The sequence below is a fragment of the Gorilla gorilla genome, chromosome 7 (genome assembly GCF_029281585.2).
Source record: "Gorilla gorilla gorilla isolate KB3781 chromosome 7, NHGRI_mGorGor1-v2.1_pri, whole genome shotgun sequence".
Classification (NCBI taxonomy): domain Eukaryota; kingdom Metazoa; phylum Chordata; class Mammalia; order Primates; family Hominidae; genus Gorilla; species Gorilla gorilla.
Window position 1 is genome coordinate 54,600,857 of NC_073231.2, and position 25,050 is coordinate 54,625,906.

General features: G+C 37.1%; 2 protein-coding genes across 5 annotated transcripts in view; one reads left to right on the forward strand and one right to left on the reverse strand.

Moving 5' to 3' along the window:
• Nucleotides 1-25,050, forward strand: part of PDE7A (phosphodiesterase 7A) — a 125,585-nt gene that overhangs the window by 56,153 nt on the left and 44,382 nt on the right. For both annotated transcript variants that reach the window (XM_019032462.4, XM_063709244.1), the window contains 2 exons: nucleotides 4,288-4,348; nucleotides 7,303-7,386. In XM_019032462.4, coding sequence (XP_018888007.4) covers nucleotides 4,288-4,348; nucleotides 7,303-7,386 — 145 coding nt within the window. The remainder of the gene's footprint in view (nucleotides 1-4,287; nucleotides 4,349-7,302; nucleotides 7,387-25,050) is intronic.
• MTFR1 (mitochondrial fission regulator 1) overlaps nucleotides 13,620-25,050 on the reverse strand; it is a 127,782-nt gene continuing 116,351 nt past the window's right edge. The window contains exons 8-9 of one of the 3 annotated variants that reach the window (XM_063709246.1): nucleotides 16,064-16,190; nucleotides 13,620-13,785 (exon numbers count right to left, since the gene is read on the reverse strand). In XM_063709246.1, coding sequence (XP_063565316.1) covers nucleotides 13,772-13,785; nucleotides 16,064-16,190 — 141 coding nt within the window. In that variant the 3' untranslated portion in view covers nucleotides 13,620-13,771. The remainder of the gene's footprint in view (nucleotides 13,786-16,063; nucleotides 16,191-25,050) is intronic. The other 2 variants (XM_055349496.2, XM_063709245.1) reach the window with 2 other exon arrangements.

Below are 25,050 nucleotides of genomic sequence, written 5' to 3' on the forward strand. Positions count from 1 at the left end.
TGGAAAACTTGGAACAAAATAAAAACAATGACACTTAAAATATCTTTGCTGGGTTTTAAAACATGTCTGTCTTTAAAAGTTATGTATTAACTAATATTGGGAACAACTTTTACACCTTTTATCATTTACCTTCAAGTCAAATCTTTTGTGGAAGAATGATTCACCCTAATTCAAGGTGAGTCTTACCAGGGCACTCAGAACTCCTGTTAGTGAGGCAGTGGGTCCTTTGGTGCTTTACAGTTTAACTTGTTTGTGCTACTGCTGTCAGTTTCTGATTAGCCCAGCCTCGCCCATGTTTTGACCTATACTAGTTTGCTTTACAAGCTGTTCCCAGGATGGCTAAATTAGAAAAGTCACGAGTAGAAGCCTCTCAGTTATTTCCATTCACTGGTGAAGTGAGGTGGGAATGTGGGTGATAGCTCTGAGAGTTTTATGACTGACAGTGTGACACAGGATTTTGATGAAATTTGTTTTACTGTTATTAAAAAGAAAATTCTAGTAGTATATGGTTTTTAAAATGATAATCTTTAAAGAAATCTTTTTTACATTTGCAGCAGTCTTATATAAAAGTAGATATAATTATTTTTAAAACAACATGATTCTAACCTGGAGGTCAAATTTTTATTGTTAGAACTCATAATTTATAGTGTTTTTTCCAAAATGAGTTACTGTAGATTATTCTACCTACCTACTTTAGATTATTCTACCTAGTGAGAGAACTTAATATTCATTTTAATTTTAATTCTTAAGTGGGTAGGTGAATGAATTATCACTCAGGATGTATTTGTTGATGGGTTCAGATGTTTATTTTAAAGTCCATTCTTTAAAAACAGTTTTGGTCTCATTTGGATTTATTTCATAAAAGCTATGTCTTGTGGTTCAGTATAGCATTTAAGCTAAGTATTTGTAGACTAGCCTTACTTAAATTAGTACCTTATAATGAATAGAATAACTTGGATATTTTGCACAGACCTATGTAATTTGTATCTATTTTAAAATTAAACTCTGCCTTTTTTGCTTAAGAAATTAAGATTAATACAGACCCTACCATTTTAATATCTAAATTAGTGCTTCTATAAATGAGGCTAAAATGATTACCTTAGTTAAGTTTAGTATGCCATGGTGTTATCTAGACTATGCGCATTACCCAGTTTTTGACTTAATATTATTTTGTGATATTTAACAGAGAGCTAATATTGGTCAGTCTTTCACAATCCTTAATGTGTGAAGTGATAAATATTTTACCTTTCTAAATAGCAACTGTTATAGTAAATGCCCTTCCTACATTAAAAAAAATCATAATAATAATGTCAACTCCCCTCCTAAAGAGAACTGTTAGAGATAACACCTTAAAATTTATTTTAACAAGTTATTTATCTGAGTTGTTACTGGACACTATCAAATTGATAGGTCATGACAAGTTATTACATAGTATCTGCAGTTTAATTAATTTGCTTTAGCTGATAGGAATATTTATTGCCACATATGCCCTTCCTAGGCTACTAGGTTTACCCCTAGATTGGTGGTATTGAGGAGAGACCTGTAATCTAGTAAGCTAAATACGTTGGGGAGGGGATTTGCACAGTAGCTGTGAGTGGTGCCTTTTAACAGTGGCTGTTTGCTCCAGAGTAAATACCATGAAACACTGCAGGAGGCTTCCTTGGGATATTCTATTAGTGGAAGACACTTCAAGCATGATGCCAGAAGTGTAGTCTATATGATTTGGTCCCTTGGGATTTAAGATCATGTTTTTCTTTGTAGTAGATTTTTATTTTACTTTTCAATTTTAATTTTATTTATTTTGTGAATATATGATAATTACACACACTGCAAGACTCAAAAAGTGCAAAGATAAACATTGAAAAGCCCCTCTCCTACCTCTGTATCCCTCAGCCTTCTTGGAGACACCCGGTGGTGATAGTTAGAATTTTATCTTTGTTTGAAATTTTTGTTCCTCTTATATTTCATGAACTGTGTTTTTTTAAGAACTTGTGAAATCATGTAAGATTTTAGTTGATATTTTTCTCTTAAAAGATAAGCATTAAGGATATAATAACTTAATGTTTTGGGTAGTTCTTTTGCACACTAAATCCAAGTGAGGGCTTTCAGTAAATTTTCAATATAATAATTGTAAAAAATGTGATTTTTTTTTTGGAGATTTGTAGGTATATGTTGAGGAGTTGTAAATCCCATGCCAGGGTTTTGTGAGGGAAGATGATCATTAATCTGATATGTAAAAATACAATCTCATTGCTTTAATATGTATTTCTTTAGTTAATGAAGTCAAGCATTTTTTTGTATTTTTTTAACCTTGTGAATAGTATATTTATGTCCTACCTGTTTTTCTACAGCTTTTTAGTCTTTTTCTAATTGATTTGTAAGACACTTAAAATTTTTTTTTTTGGTGGGGGGATAGTAGAGGAAAATTAGCCCTTTGTCATATCAGTTGAACTCACTTTTCTGGGTTTGAAGTTTATCCTTTACTTTGTTTGTGATAACTTTTACCATCATAATTTAACTTTTAAGTGGCCAAATTTGTCAGTGTTTCATGACTTAGGGATTTTTATAGGACAGTTAGAAAGGCCTTCCTATCTAAGACTTTTTAAAATACAGTCCTGTTTTCTTTTAATATTTTCATGCTTTAATTTTTAACATTTGAATCATTGTTGCATGTGTAATATATTTTGGAGCAGGAAGGTAATAATATAGCTTTATGTTTTTCTAGATAGCACCACTTAATCTAACATTATTTATTAAAAATCAGTATTTCCTCCACAGATTCTAAGTCCTGTATTTATCATATACAGAATCACTCTTGGATTTGCTTCTAGAGTCTCTATTGATTATTTTCTCTATTTCTTTGCAATGTCACACTACTTTGTTACTATCCCATGGTGCTAGTCCATTCCCCTCCCCCCTTTTTTTGAGACAGAGTCTCACTTTGTCTCTCAAGCTGAAGTGCAGTGGTGCCATCCTAGCTCACTGCAGCCTCCAACTCCTAGGCTCAAGGGATCCTCCTGCCTCAGCCTCCCAAGTATCTGGGATTACAGGTGTGTGCCACCATGCCTGGCCTATTACTACTTAAACTTTTTTTTTTTGCTTGTTAATTCAACTGATTTTACTGATCACTTTTGACATGCTAGGCACTGTTCTAAATGTTGGGATCTATCCTAGATCTAGGAATATAGCAGTGACTGAAAACCCTGCCTCCACAGAGCTTAGATTTTATGTCTAAGCTCTGGTTTGATCAATTTTATCTCCCTCATTTTTAAATCTATCCTTATTTATATCCATTCTGTTAGTGACTAATTTATTCATCAATTTATCAGTTATTATTAATTTGCAATAAGTCCATTTAGTCATTTATTTACCAAATTTTTATTTAGAACTTAACTAAATAATAGGTCCTGTTTTAGAGACCAGGGATGCAGTGATGACTAAGATAGACAAAGTTTCTGCTCTTGTGGAGCTTTTAGTAACACGCAGACAAGACAACTTCAGCTGCAGCTACACAGAGGACTGAGGTAGGGAGCTGTGGAAGGGGATGGCTTCTAGGTGGCTGTAGATTTGGTAGTCAGGGAATCCCTTTCTGAAGAGATGATGCTTTGTCTAGAAGCTGCATGGTAAGAAGGGAACAGTGAAGCAGTGATCCAGGATGAGGGAACAGCACTTGGAAAGGCTGTATATTTGGTGTAGATGAGGAAAAGCCAGGAGACCAGCTTGGCTGTCTCCTAGCAGTGGGGGAGGCCACAGTACAAGAGGGCAGGCAGGTCACAGATGACTCTCGAAAGTAACGTTTGGGGAGCCCCAAGTGTGATGGAGAGCCTTTGGAGGGTTTTGAGCAGGAGCTGAAGTGCTTACTTTTGCTTTTATGTGAAGCATGGAATGGGGACCAAAGAGATGCAGCAGGAAAGCCAGTGGATTGTCCTTTCCTTTCTTTTCTATTAATATTTGGCAACTCCTATCGATCCCTTTTGAGTCAACACAGATGTCACCCCAAAACCTTTACTGACTTACTCAAACAGATTAAATTTCCAAAGAGAGGCTGCATGTGTCTCTCTTTGTATCCATTTTCGTGGTAGTTCTTAACCATACTGTATTACAATTATTTGTCATCCCCGTACCCCAGAGATTTCAAGAACAGGTACCATATCTAATTTCATTTTGTGTATCCAACTTCTCTTGCACAGTGCTTCACAAATAATAAATGATGAATACATGTTTGTTGAGTTGAATTTTGTATCATATTTAATTGTCATGTATTATAATGTGTATTTTTTTTTCTAGAGGCGTGGAGCTATTTCCTATGACAGTTCTGATCAGACTGCATTATACATTCGTATGCTAGGTAAGCATTATTTATTTTATACCAATATCAGTTAATTTTGTTATTACCTGTTGTTATTTGAGTTTGAGGTATCTTTCATTAGATAGCTTTTCATCACTGTTTGTAGTAGAAATAACCTATTCATGGAGTTTAGAGTCTGGAAACCAATATTGAATGTGATGTGAATAAAGAGAGGCATTTTAGAGTTATAGGTAATTGAGAAATCTTTGGCCTAATAACTGGGACACTGTCATTAGTACACAGTTTCGAATTGCATCTTGAACATTCTTCATAGAAAATAGTCTTAGATTTGTAGAGTGGCTAAATACCAAATAGATGAATGCCAGCATGGACAAAGGTGAGGCTGTGAAACACCTGCTCAGATAGTCCTGTCACTAGATGTATTTTGTTCTCAGTTGGCTGGTAAGGAAGACCATTTGACTTCTTCTAGTTCTGGTGCTTAAATTTTTTATATATTAGTCAATTCCGCAAGGTAAAATGAATTTAGATATGTGCGTATATATGTCTAATTTTCTTTTTCTCTTTTTGTCTGTGCCAGATTTCTGTCTTCATCCATGTCTCCTTCATCCTTGCACTTTAACTCATATTATTAAACATGCATATTAAGATTCCAACAGGCAAATTTATTCATTTTTTGTTAGAAGTCTCTCCCACGACTCCTCCTCAGCTCAGAATTCCTCCCTCAACTTTATGATACTGATCCATCCTTATTCTTCACCTACTTTTGTTTTCTTCTTTGCCACCTTCACTAATTCCTTTTCATACTTTTAAGCTGAAGTGTTCCCCAGAGTTCTATTGTAACTCCTATTCCTTTTTGTCCTCTTTATTATATCTTGTGTATCTTACCTGCCTCAGTTCTTTTCTACTCCAGTACATATTTTTCCCCCACGAATGCGCAGCCTTTTTCTCCTTGCTGTCTCCATCTTTCTCTAACAAACATGTTCAGGATTCCGCTGTCCTTAAGACAGAGCTTTGGATTCATATTTTCTTTAACTCTGTAGAACATCTCCATGTAAATGTTATGGATACCTCAAACTTAACATGTCTAAAGCAAAACATTTGTGTTCCCCATGTCTGTCTGTTCTGCAGTCTTTTGCCATCTCAGTAAATATAACTCCACTCTTCCTGTCATCAGGTCAGAAACCTCAGAGTCATTTTTTTACTTCCTATTTCTTACACACTCCATATTGAATTCATCAGCAGATCCTACTGGTTGATACCTTTAAATACACCCAAATCTCACCACACCAATGCTGTTACCACCACATTTATTACTTACTCCTTAACTGGAGGCCCTGTGTCTACCTGTGTTCCCTGACTCTGTTGTCATCACACCTAGAGTGAACCTTTTCAGACATAATCATCTGACTCCTCTATTCAGAAGTCTCTGATGGCCGCAAAGGTCCAGCATGATCTGACTCCACTGCCTCTCCACCCCACCCCCACCAGTTCCCCTCACTCACCTTGCTCCTGCCACGCCAGCCTCTTGCCTTGCCATTGACTGTGCCAAGCATGCTTCTGTCTTGGGGAGTTTTACGCTGGCTCTTCCTCCCTGGCTCACTGCCTCACTTCCTTTAGGTCCCTGCCCAGATGCCTCCTTTTCAGTGAGGCCTTCTCTGACTGCACTAATGAGTCACCCTCCCCTGCTCCTCTCTCGCTATTCCTCTTATCTTTAGTTTTCTCCATGTAACTCATCATCTTCCATAGACTGAAATTTGGTATTTATTATTTGTGTCATCACACAAAAAGATAAGCTTCATGAGGACAGTGACAGGGACTTTATGTATTTTGCTCACTGCTGTATTTGCAGTGCTTGACATGTTAACATTTGTTGCAGCATGAAGGAATGGCCACAGGACAGGTGACTAGTCATTGTGGGATGGAATTATAGTCGATGAAGTGAGCCTTGGAGGAAGTTGTGGTCCTACTGAGAGAAACAGAGTAAGCAGGAGTGCCCTCTAGGCAAGGCTGAAGATTTAAAGGTTATGAACTTGGAGGCTGTAAAAGTGTAGTGAGAAAAGTACTGTCTTTGGAACCCATGGAGCTGGGTTTAAATCCTGACTTACCCTTTGTACTAGCTTTGTGGCATGGAGCATGCTATTTAACTTCTCAAAGTCGAGTTTTTGAATCTGTAAAATGAGGATTAAGATTCCTATCTCTGAGGGTCGATGAGAGAAGAAAATAAAATAATGCCTGTAAAACACGAAAAAGAGTGTCTAGAACATGGTTGCTATGGTTATGTTGCTGTATAGAAAAATTAATCTGGAAGTAATGTGGGCACATGTAGGAACGACACTGAGCTTCCAAAGACGAAAGTTTAAGACTCAGCTAAAGGCCTTGGATGTACCCACTGTCAATGAGAAAAGAGTGATTAATCAGATTGACTTTAAAACAAAGTCTTTAACATTTTAAGTTTTTACACATCTATGAAATTGTAAACTGCTTAAAAATAAGTAATGTATTTTCCATTTTTCATATCCCTTTTAGCCCATAGTATAGTGCTAGGCACAGAGTCGGCTCTTAATAAATATGTTGCTTCTTTCTGCAGCTTTCTAAAGTTTTGTGCTGAGGATTTTCAACCTCCTGTAAAACAGATATTGCTTCCCAATGGCCTTTTTTTAAAAAAAAAAAATGTTGCCCATGTGAATAATATATTAGGTCATCTTATCATACACTTGAATCCTCTTTCAGAAGGCTAACTTATTAAAATATAGATTATAATAATTATTATAGGGGTAGATTTAAAAAAAAATCCTCCTCATTCAGCCTTACAATTCATTACTGAGATTTTGTGAACCCTTTTGAATAAATCAGCTCTTAACTACCTGTTCCACATATATGTTCAGTGGGCTGTTACTTATGAATATGATACCACACGGACCTTTGTTGCATATGGAAGCTTCTTCCCGAATGACAACCTTCTAAACTTATGTTTTATTCTTGATTCTGTCCAGGAGATGTACGTGTAAGGAGCCGAGCAGGATTTGAATCAGAAAGAAGAGGTTCTCACCCATATATTGATTTTCGTATTTTCCACTGTAAGTGTTGGTAGACATGATGTTTCTCTTGGATTTTCACTACAAATTTTAATAAAATTACACAGTTTTCCAAGGGAAAAAGAATACCAGAAAAAAAACTCTATTATGTTTGGAATGTTTTTAAAACCTGGGTCATGTAAATGACACTATTTCTAGGTAATCTTAGTAAATACTTAGAGACAATTAGAAGAGGAAGATACTAAAATATGAAAGTTGATATAGCTTTTCTCTTCTCCTCTAATTTATTACTTTTTTTCTTTAAAAAGATATTTTTTTAAGTTGTTTTATTCCAAATGGTTAGTCTTCGCTACTTCAACTGAAATGTTTTTGTGCAAATGATATTTTATAAAGGTATTTCAGTAGTTTAACGAAGTGTTATCTTTTAGGTTTATTTGAAAATGTATATCACCTTTAAAGATGCTTGGTAGAATGCCTATTTCAAAAACAAGCATTCTTTGTGGATTTGGCCTATAGTGGAGGGAAAGGGGAAAAAACAGAACTTCTAAACACCTTAAATATTAAACATATTAAATCTGTTTCTGGAGGAGTTCCACTTTCAGTAATGTTGGCTAAAGTAATTTGGATTGATGCTCTAAAAAATGAGAAAAACTATTCAAAATGTAAAAGACATGTATGTATTCAAATGTATCTGAATGCTATTGAGGCAGAGAGATAAGTCCAGAACTTCAGGCCACTTTTCTTCTTAATAGCATGTACTGATTCTGGGAAAGGTGGATTAGAAGATGGGCAGAGCTTTTTATGGACACTTAGGGATAGAGAAACAAAAACAGGTGTTTAGAGCCCAGCAAGGCTGGAAGGTTGGTGCTGGTAAACCATTCAGGCTTCGGTTGGAATCCTAAAGTGCTATGTCTTAGCAATAAATCCCAACTTTGAAATAGCTCACTCACTGAATACATTAACGTGATCTGTGACTCATGTTTCTTGCCACCTGCAGGACAGAGATGTTACTCATCCCTTAAGTTTGCTAGCTGCAAACAGAGCCCTGGGACATGTCCTAGGCAAAGAGTAGTCAGGGCTTTGTATTCTTGAGACATCAGTAAGAATGTGTAGGGACACTCGGGGCCTCGGAGGAGGATTAACTCTCCCAGTAACAAATGACCCCAAAACTTATTGGCATAAAACAACCATGATTTTTAATGCTCATGATTCCGAGAATCAGGAATTCAGTCAGGGTATATATCAAGTTTGGCTTGCCTGTGCTCTACAGTGTCTTGGTCTTTGATTGGAATGGTTCAGACAGCTTAAAAATGGCTGGGATGGTGACACTGGAGCCTTATGTCCAGGGCCTTGGTCCATCTCATGTCATCTTCCAGGGCTGGAACCTCCAAGATGGCTTCTGCACTCTTAGGTGTGGTGCCAACATTTTTCTCTCTCCATAAATGGCAGTCTCAGGGAAGTCTTAGGGTAGTTGGACTAATTACATGGCAGCTACTTTCTCCCAGAGCAAGCATTTCAAGAAAGAGGAAGTGTGAGGACTCATAGTGTCTGAAGATCTGGGTCCAGACCCTGGCATAACATCACATTTCCATATTCTGTTGATGAGCCGTGTCACACAGCTTGCTCAGGGTCATGGAGGGAAGACACAGCCCTCTCCCAACCCTGGTTGTCAAAGGGATGCAAGGTCAAAACCTTTTTAATCTCCCATCTGTAATCTGGCACAAAATGTTTTGAAAAAGTAATTAAGGTCCTAGAAGGAGAGGAGAGGGAAAAATGTAGCAGGAGCAGTCTTTAAAGAAGCAATGGCTGAGAAATCTCTAGAAGTTGGTAAAAGACATTAAGGGACAGATTCAGGAAGTATTATAAATCTCAAGCAGAGTAACATTAAAAGAAAATCACACCTAAGTGTACCAGAGTATAACTATGAAAACCAAAATCAAAGACAAAGAATTAAAAGTAATGAGGGGTAGTGGAGTATTACTTTCAAAGGAGCAATTATGAGATTGCCAGAAACAGATTGTTTCATTTTCCACAGAAACTAAAAAGGTAGAAGACAAAGGAAAAATAGCTCTGATGTGCTAGAAAAAAATAAACTGTCAAACTAAAAATGTCATCCACAAACTCTGAAAAGGACACACTTCACAATTTGTTACGTAAGGCTAGCATGTAATCTTGATACTACAACATGACAAGGTTGTGGAAAGAACAAAAAATAACAGCCAAATCGCTCATGAATATAGAGGAAACATCCTAAATAACATATTATCAAATTATATCTATAACACAAAGGGAGAATTAATATATTTTGACCCAATTAGTATTTTTCCAGGAATATAAGATTGGTTTAACAGTGAAAAATCAATCAGTGTAATTCACTATATTAATAAAATAAAGGAGAAAAGTTGTGGCTCATGCTTGTAATCCCAGCACTTTGGGAGGCTGAGGCGGGCAGATCATCTGAGGTCGGGAGTTCAAGACCAGCCTGACCAACATAGAGAAACCCCGTCTCTACTAAAAATACAAAATTAGCCAGGCGTGGTGGTGCATGCCTGTAATCCCAGCTACTTGGGAGGCCGAGGCAGGAGAATCGCTTGAACCCAGGAGGCAGAGGTTGCGGTTAGCCAGGATTGCATTGTACTCCAGTCTGGGCAACAAGAACAAAACTCTGTCTCAAAAAAAAAAAAAAAAAAAAAAAAAAAAAAGCATTTGATAAAATTCAGTATTTGTTCTTTCTTATAATTCTGAGCAAGCTAGGAACAGAGAAAAACTTAAACAGTCTGAAACATTAGCTACAAAACCCATAGTAAACATCATATTTAATGCTGCAATATTAAAACATTCTTTCTGCGATGAGAAATCAAGAATATCTTTCATCATCTTTCCTATTCAGTATTGTTTCAGAGGTTCTGGACAGTATAGTAATGCAAGAAAAAGAAATGAAAAGTATAAGGACTAGAAAAGAAAAAGTATCATTTTTATGTATGACATAGTTATGTACTTAGAAAATTGTTAGGATTAATAAGTGAATTTAGCAGTTTTCCTGGATACAAAGTCAGTACGTAGTGGGAGTTCTGTAAAGTAACAGTGACAAAATTAACATGATATATAATTTGAATTTGTATCAAGAAACATCAAATATGTAGGGATAAATCTAACTAAAGATATGTATAACTCTACATAGAAAACTGTAAGTGATTACATAGAAAAATTAAAGATAACTTAAATAGAAGTATATATACTGTTATTTATGGATTGGAGGATTCAGTATTTAAAGATGCCAGTTTTTCTTCTTTCCTAAATTGATCTGTATAGGTTTAGTGAAATCACAGTGAAAAATCCCAGCTTCAAGAATAGCCAAGACAATTAGGAAGAAGAAGAATGAAATTATGGAGTTTACATCTCATAGATATCAAACTTATTATAAACAATAATAATTAAGTCAAGGTGATGTTAATTCAAGGACTGACAAATAGAATAAAGGCATACTATAGAATCCAGAAATAACCCACACATATATGGATATTTGATTTGTGACAAGTGTGGTAATGAAGTAGGTAGAAGATAAATAATGCAATGGGTAGAAATAGCGATTTCACTAAATCAAGTGAATCTTGGACCCTGTTCACACCATGCATTAAAAAAATCAAATTTTGGTTGATTAACTTTGCCAAATTATGCTGATAATTCAGGTAAGATGAGGAATGCTAAATCAATAACATTGATTTAGCAATGTGGATATGGTGTAGGGGAAGCCTGAAATTAAAGTGAATTTAAGAGAGAACAGAAAGATGGGAATTAGATATAGCAAGTATAAACAACTCTTTTAGAGACTTTTGCTGCAAAGAAAAGGGAAGAGGCCGGGCATGGTGGCTCACGCCCGTAATCTAGCACTTTGGAAAGCTGAGGCAGGTGGATCACCTGAGGTCAGGAGTTTAAGACCAGCCTGGCCAACATGGTGAAACTCCATCTCTACTAAAAATAGTAAAAATTAGCCAGGTGCAGTGGTGCGTGCCTGTAATCCCAGCCACTCGGGAGGCTGAGGCAGGAGAATCGCTCGAACCTGGGAGGCGGAGGTTGCAGTTAGCCAAGATCACACCACTTCACTCAAGCCGGGGCTACAGAGCGAGACTTCGTCTCAAAGAAAAGGGAAGAAGTAAGAGAGGCAACTGACAGAGGACGTAGGATCACTGATACTAGAAATTAATAGCAAAGCTAGAAAACAAAAAGGCCTGGCCACCTGGAAATTTTTCAAATTCTGAAATAAGTACTTCTTGGGTCAAAGAGGTAGACCATAAAAACGTGATAATTAAAGACTAGATAGGAAAATCTATGAAATTCAGCTAATGCAGTGCTTGCAGGAAAATTCATAGCCTTAAAAAATACTTATATTCATAAATGAGAAAGAATGAAATAAGTCAACTAAGTAGTCCAACTCAAGAAGTTAGAAAAATAATATCAAAATACACTAAGAAAAGATAAAGTAGTTGTTAAAGATAAAAAACAGCAATCAATGAACTAGTAAACTAAAATAAAAGTAGAACTCTGTAACTAAGAGCTGGTTGTTTGCAATAAAACAGATAAGTTGCTAGCTAACTTAAAGATTGAATGGAGCTAACGTGCATACTCAAAAAATAAGAGGGGAAAACACCACAGATAAAGAGAAAATACAAGAATCGAAATGGACTATTTTGCTTGACCCCAAAAATATATTTGAACACTTTTATGATCCAGAAAATTTTCTTAAAAATTACAGTTTATCAGAACTGAATGTAGAAAACATAAATTAATCCAGCAGTACTTAAAGTGCGGTCTGTGAGGTTAAAACTATTTTCATCGTAATACTAAGATGTTATTTGCCTTTTTTGCTTTTATTCTCTCTCAAGGATACAGTGGAGTTTTCCAAGGCTGCATGATGTGTGATGTCTCAGTAAATTCAGTGTATTAGCAGATATGAGAAACAGCCGGATGTTTCTCATTAAATTTTTCTTTGTTTTGGAAAATATAGTTATTTTTAATAAAAATGTTGTTTATGTTAACATGTTATGGGTTTATAGTAATAAATTTTTTAAATAAATTTAAACAATATTTAGCCATTAGATATTTTCAAATAAATTTTGTTTTATATATTTTTAAATTAACTAAATATTTAAATATTAAAAATTTAATTTCTATGGTAAATACTTAATTTCTGTGGTAAATATTGATAGCTATAATCCATATAAAGTTAAAGTTGTTTGGGTTGTCAATAATTTTTAAGAGTGTGAAAGACTCCTGAGAACCAATATGTTAGAGAAAGTTGTGTAAGAGTTATCTCTCTAAAAGCCTGAGGGCCAGAGAATTTTATAGGCAAATTATTTAAGATCTTTAAAAGATTGATGATTAGTTTCAAAGCTCTTTAAACTTTCTGATTATAAAGAGGGAACCATTCAGAGTAATTTTATAAAGCAAATATAACTTTTTATAAGTATAATATTCTCACTATAAATGTGAGTACAAAAAATCTTTTAAAAATATTTATTAGCATAAGGATTTCCAACAGCATGAAAGAGTAATACTTCAGCGATAGTGGGGTTGTTTTAGAAAAGGAAGCAAGGATGATTCAATACATAGTTTTTCTGCAATAACGTAGCAGAAACTGATAACATTGGTTGCTTCCAGGATAGAAACTGGGTGGCTTGAGGAGATGGGAGGGGAAAGAAACTTAGTTGTAGACCTTTTGAATTTTGACTCATGTGAATGTATTGCTCATTGGAAAGTTTAAGTAAAAGTATGTTTTGGTGTTGCAATAAATAAGGATTGGCTGTGGGTAAGGAAATCAGTAAAAGAGTTAAGTCTAAATATTGATATTTGTATAAAGAAAAGTACAATTGTATTTGGAGTCTCCAGCCTACCCCCTAACATTCACTGAATTTAGTAAAATAAGAGAATTCGAAAAATATAACTGTTAGAAGTTTTAAATAGGGGGCATAATGGGACGTTTTGGTGGGGGAGGGATATTAAAAATGATTAGATTGTTAGAAGTATCTCTAATGAAATTAAAATAGGATATGTACTATCTAAATCACTAGGAAACCAGGAGCAAATAAAATAAATCTAAAAGACAAGAGAAGGAAGACCAAACATATCAATGTTAGTAATAAAGATAAATGGGTTAAATATTCCTTTTAAGAGATAAAGAAGGTCAAATTGGATAATAAATGAAACTTAATGACAAAAAAATGGTTCAAATTAATATGAAGCAGAACCGGGCTTGAGGTTTTGGTATCTATACTTACATCCTGATCCAGTGATGTGGAAGCTTTGTAGTATGGTATTTAGAACACTGGAGGCAGCTCAGTGTTAAGAGCAGCAGATTATCCTCTTGATCTCATCATGCTGTTCATAAAAGGTGACAAATGTGTAAGTTGTAGTTGAAAATGGACTCTTGCTATAGACTTGGTCCTCCTATAGTTATTACAAAACAAGAATATGTCTCTTTAAGCCACCATGGTAATATAATTTAGAGGGGTTTTTTTAATAGAGAAAAATGCATTATTCTTTGCTGCTTATAATAGGTTCTGCTTATCACACAGCTTGGAATTCCTTTTGAAATTGTAATCTAGTGTGTTTTGTGAAATGTGATCTAATCAGAGAAATGAGCACGTGCTCCTGCTATGACTAAAATCTGTTAGTCATCTTCAGGCCTTCCCTTCTTCTACTGACTCCTCTGATTGTCCTAAACATTAGCCTGAACTTGTTCTCTGCAGGAGTTAGCTTACAAAACTTTTTCTTAATTTTTTTTTTTGAGACAGAGTCTCACTCTGTCGCCCAGGCTGGAGTGCAGTGGCACGATCTCAGCTCACTGCAGCCTCCATCTCCCAGGTTCAAGTGATTCTCCCACTTCAGCCTCCCAAGTAGCTGGGATTACAGGTGTGTGCCACCACACCTGGCTAATTTTTTTTGTATTTTTAGTAAAGATAGGGTTTCACCATATTGGTCAGACTGGTCTTGAACTCCTGACCTCAAGTGATCTGCCTGCCTTGGCCTCCCAAAGTGCTGGGATTATAGGCATGAACCACCTCACCTGGCCAGTTTAACCCTAGGCTTGAGTTTATGCACAGTAAAGTTGAGCTGCCTTGGACTTAATGACCAGGAGGATTATCCTTCTTTTCTTTCCAGTTATGAATCTTAAGGTTTCTTCCTTGTGGGGTATTTCCTTTCTCCCTTGCACTAGTTGAAGATATCAGTAGTTTATTTACCTGGAGGCAACGTTGTCCTTTTTTACCCCTCTTCTTCCCTGTGAAGTTCCTTGGATTAGGAATTTGTGATTTATGCCACAAACCCATTCACTTCCTATAATCTCAGACTTGGCAAAGATACAAACACTAAAGCAACCTTGCAGGATGTGTTTAAACCTTCAGAGGTACTGAAGCTTTGAAAGACTATAATGTGCCCTCTACCATGTATAGAATTAAAAATAAGACTATTTTCCCTAATGATACAAAAATTTACATGCATGCTGAAATAAAAATAGTTCCTAGGTGTTCTGCTTGCAAAATTCTGGATATGTGTATTAAATTCATTAAAGCTAGAATGTTCTCTGCTTACAGCTCCTCAACCCACTTATTTTCTGCACCTGTTTACTTTTACCCTAAACTCACTGTTAATTTCCCTGTTGTAAAATTGTTGTCTCTTTCTGTTCTTTCATTGCTTAAATCCAGTCTCATTAAATCCTTTGGGTTTTTGTATGCTTACATAGCCTATTCTATTCATCTCTTTTCTGCCTCGTTATCTCTTATTCTCCTTGAACCAGTCATTTATCACCACTGTCTGAGGTTATTCTGGTATTCTCCTAACTAACCGTTATCCCTACTTTCAGGATATTTCCTTCTTTCTTCTTCTTCTTTTTTTTTTTTTTTTTTTTTTTTGAGAGAGGGAGTCTCGGAGTCTCTATCTGTTGCCCAGGCTGGAGTGCAGTGGCTCAGTCTTGGCTCACTGCAGCTTCCACCTTCCAGGTTCAAGCGATTCTCCTGCCTCAGCCTCCCAAGTAGCTGGGATTACAGGCACCCACCACCACGCCTGGCTAACTTTTGTATTTTTAGTAGAGATGGGGTTTCACCATGTTGGCCAGGCTGGTCTCGAACTCTTGACCTCAGGTGATCCGCCCGCCCTGGCCTCCCAAAGTGCTGGGATTACATGCATGAGCCACCGCGTGAGCCACTGTGTGCGCCCAGCCAGGATTATCTGTTCTTTGATCCATCCTCTACCCTTTACCCAGGGTCAGGTCTTTTTAAAGAGAAAGAGAGCTTAAAATATAGAGGGAGATCGATATCAACAGGTTAAAGACATATGATATTAGTGTTATTTATTAAAACTATTCATAATTTTTTAATTTCTTCTATGTGCTGTATCTGTGGGTGCTGCTGAATTTTTTTTTAGATGTTGAAATATTTTTAACTTATTTCTGGAGTGTGATTTTCTCCATGTTGAACATATTCTGTTTACTAAATTTACCTAGAAATTAGACATCTATATTGCAATATTGAACTTTTCTTTTAAGATTTTTTATATGTACAGTTTATTATAAGCAATGTTTGGGTTTATATTATGAAGATACATTCTCCTGTGAGCCAGCTGACATCTAAGATACCTGATCAGTTAAGGAGCAATTATAGGCCTCAAAATTAACAAAAGAAGGACCTCAACCATTTTATTATGTAGATGCCACAATATTTCCTACCATGAATTATTGCGGTTTGGATTGTTTTTGTCATAGTCCTTATTCTCTTAAGGCTTATAAATTTATCTTCAGTAGGATTTGCCATAGGCCTTCTTGTCCAGCAGGTTCTGACTTTTACGAGTCTTTTCTGAAAGGGTATGAAGAGGCAAAAGAAGAAAATCAGTTGAGCACAGAAACACATTAAACACAAGAAACAATGCTAAACCTCACATCTAAACAAATTCCTATCAAATTTAGAAACTTAGGCAATCAGCTAAGGAGCTGGTGGAAGAAGTTCAAATTGTTACAGGCTTTCTGGAGGGCAGTTTGGTAATATGTATCACCTTTAAACTTTTTTTCTCTTTGATTTCACCACTAGAAATGTATGCAAATGGAGTCATCATATATAAATGTTAATGTATGTGCAAAGACATTCACTTTCACCTTGTTTATAATAGGAACATGTATTAAGTTATGGTGTTATTCACTGAAGTGTTTGGAGGTTGATATGGTTTGGCTGTGTCCCCACCCAAATCTCATCTTGAATTGTAGCTTCCATAATTCCCATGTGTTCTGGGAGGGGCCCAGTGGGAGGTAATTGAATCATCAGGGCAGTTCTCCCCCATACTGTTCTCGTGGTAGTGAATAAGTCTCACAAAATCTGATGATTTTATAAGAGGTTTCCCTTTTGCTTGGCTCTCATTCACCCTTGCCTGCTGCCAGGTAAGACGTGGCTTTTGCCTTCTGCCCTGATTATGAGGCCTCCCCAGCCACATGGAACTGTGAGTCCATCAAACCTCTTTTTCTTTATAAATTACCCAGTCTCAGGTATGTCTTTATCAGCAGCGTTGAAAACAGACTAATACAGAGGTGAAGGACTAGAGTGCTTATAACCTACCCTCAAATGTTCAGAAAAAAGAATTAGGTGTTGCACACACACACACACACACACAGAAGTATACTGCAAGTAATAAGACAAATGTTAACAATGCATATCTGAGAAAAGAGTGTTCTTTATACTATTTATTTTTGTAACTTTTTGTATGTTTGTGTTTTGAAATTATCTCTGGACAAAAATTTTTAAGAGTATGGTATTATGAAATTATTCACCTAATTAAAAATCACGGGTTTATACTCAGATCACATATTTGTGGGGTTTTTCTGTTTTGTTTTTGTTTTTTTGAGACAGAGTTTCACTCTTGTCACCCAGGCTGGAGTGCAATGGCACAATCTTGGCTCATTGCAATCTCCACTTCCTGGGTTCAAGCAATTCTCCTGCCTCAACTTCCCGAGTAGCAAGGATTACAGGCAATCACTACCATGCCCGGCTAATATTTGTATTTTCAGTAGAGACGGGGTTTCACTATGTTGGCCAGGCTGGTGTCAAACTCCTGACCTCAAGTGATCTGCCTGCCTCAGCCTCCCAAAGTGCTGGGATTACAGGTATGAGCTACCGCACCCAGTCTAGATCACATATTTGTTAATTAACTGAAATTAGGCCAGTTCTGTAGTTATTTATAAAGAACCGAGAGAGTTCAAGCTTTGGGAAGACATTTTGAAACTAACTTGTATTCGTGGTTACACAAGATAGAGGGATTTTGATGATTACGAATTCTTCTAGCCAAGAAGTGTTTCTCAAAGATCTGGTACAAATATGCTCTCAGGGTTAGTTTGGCAGCTTTGTTGCAATGACTCTGATTTAATCAATAAATTCTGTAATTTTTAAGTTAAGTCATTTCTCAGATGGCCGTATCATGCAGACTTTCATAACAATTTTTTAAAAAAAATATGTGCATGCATCTGTTACTTTTTTTTTTTTGAGACTGAGTCTTGCTCTGTCACCTAGGCTGGAGTGCAGTGGCGTGATCTTAGCACACTGCAACCACCAACTCCCTGGTTCAAGCAATTCTCGTGCCTCAGCCTCCCAAGTAGCTGGGATTACAGGCCCCTGCCATCACGCTCGGCTAATTTTTGTATTTTTAGTAGAGACGGGGTTTCACCATGTTGGCCAGGCTGGTCTTGAACTCCTGACCTCAAGTGATCTGCCCACCTCAGCCTTCTAAAGTGCTGGGATTACAGGTGTGAGCCACCTCGCCTGGCCATGTCTGTTACTTTTAGTGGGCTCTTCATGCCAGAATAAAAAAATTTCCTCACGTAGCATCTGTCACTAAAGAAGTTTTCTGATGCATTCTTGACCTTTCTGTATTATTTTTGATTATATCTTTTATTATCTATTATTGTAGCACAGAAGGTAATATTTATCATACATATTTACATAGTTTATGAGTTTGAGAAAGGGATTTTTTACATAAAGAAGTCATTGTTAACATCACTTTAGGATGACCAGAAACATTCTTGGAGTATTTTCTTGAAATAGTATTTTCTTCTCTGGGAAATGTTCTATTTTGTGATTAAAAGAGAATACAGGTATCAGTAAGAATTTGTATTAGTCTGTTTTTACGCTGCTGATAAAGACATTCCGAGATTGGGCAATCTACAAAAGAAAGAGGTTTATTAGACTTATAGCTCCACCTGGCTGGGGAGGCCTCACAATTATGGCCAAAGGTGAAAGGCACATCTCACATGGCAGCAGACAAGGCAAGAGAGGTTGTGCAGGGAAACTCCCCTTTTTAAAACCATGAGATCTCCTGAGACTTATTCACTATCATGAGAATTAGCACCCCCATGATTCAACTACCTCCTACCAGGTCCCTCCCACAACACATGGGAATTGTGGGAGTTACAATTCAAGATGAGATTTGGGTGGGGGCACAGCCAAACCATATCAGAATTATACTAGTGGCTTGTGTTGAGAGATTTGGAATATTTTAGCTCATTAAAGATACTGTTTAAATTTGTGGATGCTCACTGTGTAGGAAAAACCCTCAAACTGTGTTTTCCCTCTGCTCTCACACCACCATGGCAGTCATCAACACAGAAGACTTCTGTGACCAAATGTGTGGAGGGGTTTCTCCCAACACACCAAGCGGTGGACACCAACTGGGTGTCCTCTAATTCAGTTCCAACACTATCTACCTGGAGGGAGTGTCAGATCCCACAGGTTAAGGGCTCAGTTCCTAAACCTGCCTCCCAGCCCCCAAAACCCAGACACCAGTCACAAGTCCTGGCCTCTGGAACTTCTGACCGACCAGCTTTAGGTTGCGGTTCCCAGGACCCTCTTTTTGGGTTGGATTAATTTGCTGGAGCAGCTCACAGAATTCAGGGAAACACTTATATTTACCAGTTTATTATCAAGGATATTGCAAAGGATCCAGATGAAGAGATGTGTAGGGTGAGGTATGGGGGAAGGGGTGCGGAACTTCCACGCCTTCCCTGGGATGCCACCCTCCAAGAAACTCCACATGTTAAGCTATGTGGAAGCACCCAGAACCCAGTCCTCTTGGGTTTTTATGAAAGCTTCATGAGGTCAGCATTCCTTCCCCCAGATTCCCCCAGGGTATGGGGCAAGACCCTCGCTGGGGAGAGTCTGAAGACTCACAATCAGAAAGGCCAGGGGAGATTGAAACAGGTGAAAGGAGGATAGGAGAATATTGGAGAGATTGTTTCCTTAGGCCTAACACACCCAACGTTTTAATAAAAGACTGTAACAAGGGATATAGGAGTTAGCCTGGGACTGTGGATGAAAACCAATATATACATCATAATACTACACTCCCATTAGTTAAAAACTTTTATTCAACCTGATAGAAGGACTGTGGTTGCTTATACAACAGAAAGCACAGTCTCTGGTCATGCAGTTGGAAATGTATCATGACAACTAATCCATAAACATTCATACTGTGCTGGTCATTGATGATTTATTTACGTAACAAAAATCTGAGGTTCATGCTTCATGTTTAACCTCTTTGCCCTGTGTCTGTCCCCCAAAGCTGTGCATGCAATCCTGTGTTGGTGTTGAGGGCTACAAGATTAGCCACAAATAAAGGATCTAATTCTTTTAAGTGTATGATGTATTTAATATATACCTTTTTTAAAAAACAAGATTCAGTTGGATGTAGTGGTCCAGGCGTTGTTGTTGTTGTTGTTGTTGTTGTTGTTGTTGTTGTTGTTGTTGTTGTTTTGAATGAACAGACTGATTTCTGACAAATATTGAAACTGAAAATGTTGGCATTAATACTTTTCCAAGACCCATTGAGAAACTTCCTCAACTCTCATCCCATTTTAAAAAGATTCCTAATCCTCAGACCTGCCCTATATCTAAGTATTACACCCATTAAGGTACAGATTTGTGGTCCTCCTGCATTTAATTAACTGATTCTTGATGCCCTTTCATTCAGCTAACGTTAACCTGTTTGGTCTCCTGACTGATGCTGGGAAAATTTGAGTTTGAGGCACTTAATAACAATGAGCAATGGGTAGCCCCAACAAATTGGGAGGAAAAGATAATGGAGGAAGAGGAGAGAGGGAGAAATAGAGAGAGGGTGATGCATGGGAGAGAGGAAGAGACTGACGTCAATGCTGGGCTGACCATAGAGTGGTTTACACTGAAAGGTGCCCAGAGCTTTCTACGTGTTCTAACAGGCTCCCTTGCTCCTAAGCATCATTTTTTACTATGGCAGCGTCTCCTCACTAGGCTTCTCAAGTTCCTGCTTTCATTCAACTCCGTAAAGATAACCAGGAGGCTCCTCGTTTAGTTTCACTCTTTTGAATAAGTAACTTCAGTCGGCTAAAGTAAGAGTCTCAAATATTCCTACAGAGATTTTCCTCTGTTCAATTAGCCACATACTTGGTCTCTTGAAATAAGATATTTTGAGTCCTAAATTAAGTGAACACGAAATAAATTCCATATTGACTTTTTTGTCAAAAATTCATCTCGGCTGGGCATGGTGGCTCACGCCTGTAATCCCAGCACTTTCGGAGGCCAAGGCGGGTGGATCACCTGAGGTCAGGAGTTCAAGACCAGCCTGGCCAACATGGCGAAACCCCGTCTCTACTAAAAATACAAAAATTAGCTGGGCGTGGTGACGGGTGCCTGTAATCCCAGCTGCTCGGGAGGCTGAGGCAGGAGAATGGCATGAACCCAAGAGGCGGAGGTTGCAGTGAGTCGAGATAGTGCCACTGCACTCCAGCCTGGGTGACAGAGTGACACTCCATCTCAAAAAAAAATAAATAAATAAAATTTCATCTCTTTTCTGCTCTAAATTTGTCTCTAAACTTAATAAATCATTCTTTAGTTACACATTATTTTTAACGTATAAGAGATACTAATGTCTTAAACATTAAAGAATTATTATAATCCCATTCTGCATGCCCATTAGAATTTCTAGTCTGATGTGTTCTTTTGAACAATTCTGGCATGATTATTAAATAGTAATGGAAGTTGTCAGCTTGACAGTTCTCTTCATGGAATTTGCCAAAGCTCATTGACGTCATCCAGACTGGAGGGCCTGGTCTCTCTGCCAACATCCAGCAAGATGTAATACAAGGAATATGTTTTCTTTCAGTGTTTCTCATGTCAACACAAATGCAGTTTTTTCCATTTTCTTTTTACTCTTGGGACACAGTAATGTTCCAGTCCATGTAAGTATGTTTCACCCATTATCTTGAGCTCTGTATTCATTTTAACAGTTTACTTCATCCCATGCTAGGGCAGCAGGGGGACCTTTCAGGATATTTACATTGTAGCCTATAAGCTCTTCACTTTAGGCTTTTAGTTTTATTCATCTTTTTATTTCTGGTCTCTGGCAGCTTCTGGCTCATAGTAGAGACTGAGTATATTTTTATTGCATTGAATTGACTATGGCTGTGTATCTCCTACAGTTAGATTTTACAGGGGCCTGTTTGTAGTTCTCTCCATATAATCTGTATTAACTGTTAACCAAGTTCAGGCTGGTTGCTGCCTTTCTGTTGAATCATGTGTCTCATATTGTCTTTATTACAATGACTGTATGAAAGCATACAGAATTTTCCCTAAATTTCCCTTAGTTCCTCATGTATATTTGATTTGGAGTTGTTTCCTGTTTTTCTGATAAGACTGTGTTAGACTTTGATTATTTGTTTCATACTTAGTTGTATTATGACATGAAAGAACATGTTTCTTAAAAGCTCATATCGTACTGATTATATTGTCTTAGTTTATCTCAGTCTTTAATATCTAGTAACTCCCATACAAGGGTAGATTCTGTTACATTTGGAAGCTTTTAGTGCTTTTCCCCTTTTCTTTAGGTGTACAAATAGTTTGCTCAGCATTTCCCTCAGCCATGCAGCTTTCTTCATTATAGTATTTTTCTCTTATCTAACTTTCATACTGTACTGCATGGTCATTAGTTTCCTATTCACAAGCATACTTTTTTCCAACCATTATCTGTTTGGTCTGCGAAAGCAGCTATCCATCATTTGTAATTTAGTCTCTCATTCAAACTCGAGTTTGCCAGCCTGTGCTTGTAGTTATGGTATTGTAGACTAAGATCTTATTTGTCTGGAGTGTCTATTAAATTTTAATTTCTTCCCAGTCGTTCATTTCTCTTGAAGTCATATCAGGTTGTTTCAGAGCAAACATTTCTTTAATAGTTTATGGCGATATCCCAGGAAACAATAATCCCATGTCCCTTTTTCCTGTCTTTTCTATCACCCATGCTCCTATCTCCTTTCTATTGTAATTCCTTACAAAGTGGTGCTTGTAGAGATTAGCACTGCTGTACTGAATTGCATTAGGACACAGAGCATTCTGCCCCATGTATGTGCAGTTTTTTAAAAAACTTTTACCTAGTTTCCAGGTGATTCATAAGTGCCTACATTTAAGAACCACTAATCTTTGTTTCTTGTTTGTCCTAAAGTTGAAAGAACAGAATGTTCTGTCTTCTAAATATCTTCCCTAACTCGATAGCATAAATTAGGAAATTGACCGATATGTATTGGACCTTAATCTTAATACAGTTTAATGGTAGTTTAATTTTACTTGTCCTTTGGCAAGTTGGTGAAATTGGAAATTCAGCTTTATTTTGTATGTTAAGTTTTGAAGGAACTGCATTAAGACTTTGTGTACTTTCTTTTTCATCTTTCTTTCTCAGCTTACTTTAATAAGGGAATTAAGAATTTAATGACTGAGGAGCTATGCTATGTTCAGCATCTGAGTTTCAGCATAAGAGGGATCCAGCATATCCCATATCCCAGCTCTGAAGAGTAAAAATATGCCTAATCCGTAACAGTAAGAATAATCAATCTTTTTTTTTTTGAGACGGAGTTTCACTCTTGTTGCCCAGGTTGTAGTACAATGGCATGATCTCGGCTCACCTCAACCTTCACCTCCTGGGTTCAAGTGATTCTCCTGCCTCAGCCTCCTAAGTAGCTGGGATTACAGACCTGCGCCACCACGCCCAGCTAATTTTGTATTTTTAGTAGAGACAGGGTTTCACCATGTTGGTCAGGCTGGTCTCGAACTCCTGACCTCAGGTGATCCACCCGCCTCAGCCTCCCAAAGTGCTGGGATTAACAGGCGTGAGCCACCGTATGTAACCTTTTTATAGGGTTTTATGTCTCCCATATCCCTATTTTATTAAATTTTTTCAAAGTGAACATTGAATTTTGCATAATCTAAAACTTAGATCAATGTTATATGTATAACAAATATTCACTCCCTTAAGCAATTCTTATGGGAGGGAATATTGGTTATACACTTAACATTAATCTGATTTTTAGATTATGAGTGGCTAATTTATTTCTTTGGTTCATACTGAAGTTTAAGCTGTATATTCATTTTATACACACACACACACACACACACACACACACACACACACATTGTTTTTATATAAATATAAAGAGATGGAGGCTCACTATGTTGCCCAGGCTGGTCTCAAACTCCTGGGCTCAAGCAATCCTCCCACCTCGGCTTCCCATAATGCTGGGATTATAGGTTTGAGCCACCATACTTGGCCAATATACTTGTTTTATGGTAATGAGATTGTATGCTTATTCTGAAATATTTTAAATGTTTCCAATTATTTCTCTAGCACATTAGTTTTCAGGATGAAGTTATACTGTCATGAAAAATACATCTGGTTTTGTTAAAAAAAATGGTATGACATATTTAAAAATATTTGATATTCATAATAATGACCATGTCTATTAATTTTAAGTGCTTTTTCTTTGCCAAAAATGTGCAAAGACATACTGCTTATATTATCTCATTTAATCTTTGTAACAGTCTTGTGGGGCCTATTTTACAGATGAAGAACTGAGGATTAGAGACCTTAACTAACCTGTTTAATGTCACAAAACTAGTAAAAGTGGCAGAATTGGGATTCAAACTCAGATGTGTCTAATTCCTAAGCCCCTGTGTTCTCATGTACTTTGCTGCTCTGCCTCTCCATGTCAGCACGTGCTGCTCTACTAATGACCGTTGCTGCAGACACCTAGCTGATTTTCCCCCATTCATTCATGCATGCTAAATGTAAAATTTTTTTCTAAGAAAATGTGTCCTGTAGATGTAGGGTAAGTGTAATTACCCGATGTTAACAATAGGCTTTTAGATACCACTCCTGTTCTTTTTGAGGGAAATCAAGAGAAAGAAAGGGAAGGTTAGGATATAGAACGTCTTCAGGTTTGTTTTAATACCAGCGCCATTCAACATGACCTTGCCCTAGATTAGAGTTAAAACCTTATATGACTGAATTAAAAAAATTTTAAACAATAATTTCCAAGGGTAATTCATGATTGGTATCTTCATGATTGTTAAGGTGGCAGATACAGTGGCTGCAGGGCTCCCTCTCGTGGACTGTTAAAGCAAGTAGTGGTCGGGTCTCAAGAGCCAGAGGCTTTTCTGTTAAAGGCCTCTTTTTTGACATCGGTTGTGGCAAAACATGCGATTTGGGTGATAGAAAAGAATCTGTGGAAGAGTTAGAGTAATACTGCTCCAGTTGTGTTGGTTCTTCAGCTCTTTTGTTTCCTTGACCTGGGGCTTGTATTTCCTATCTACTTTCTAATATGAGGAGGGAAAAGCAAGAGAAAAACATGTCTTTTACATTCGTCTGCTATCCCACTTTTTG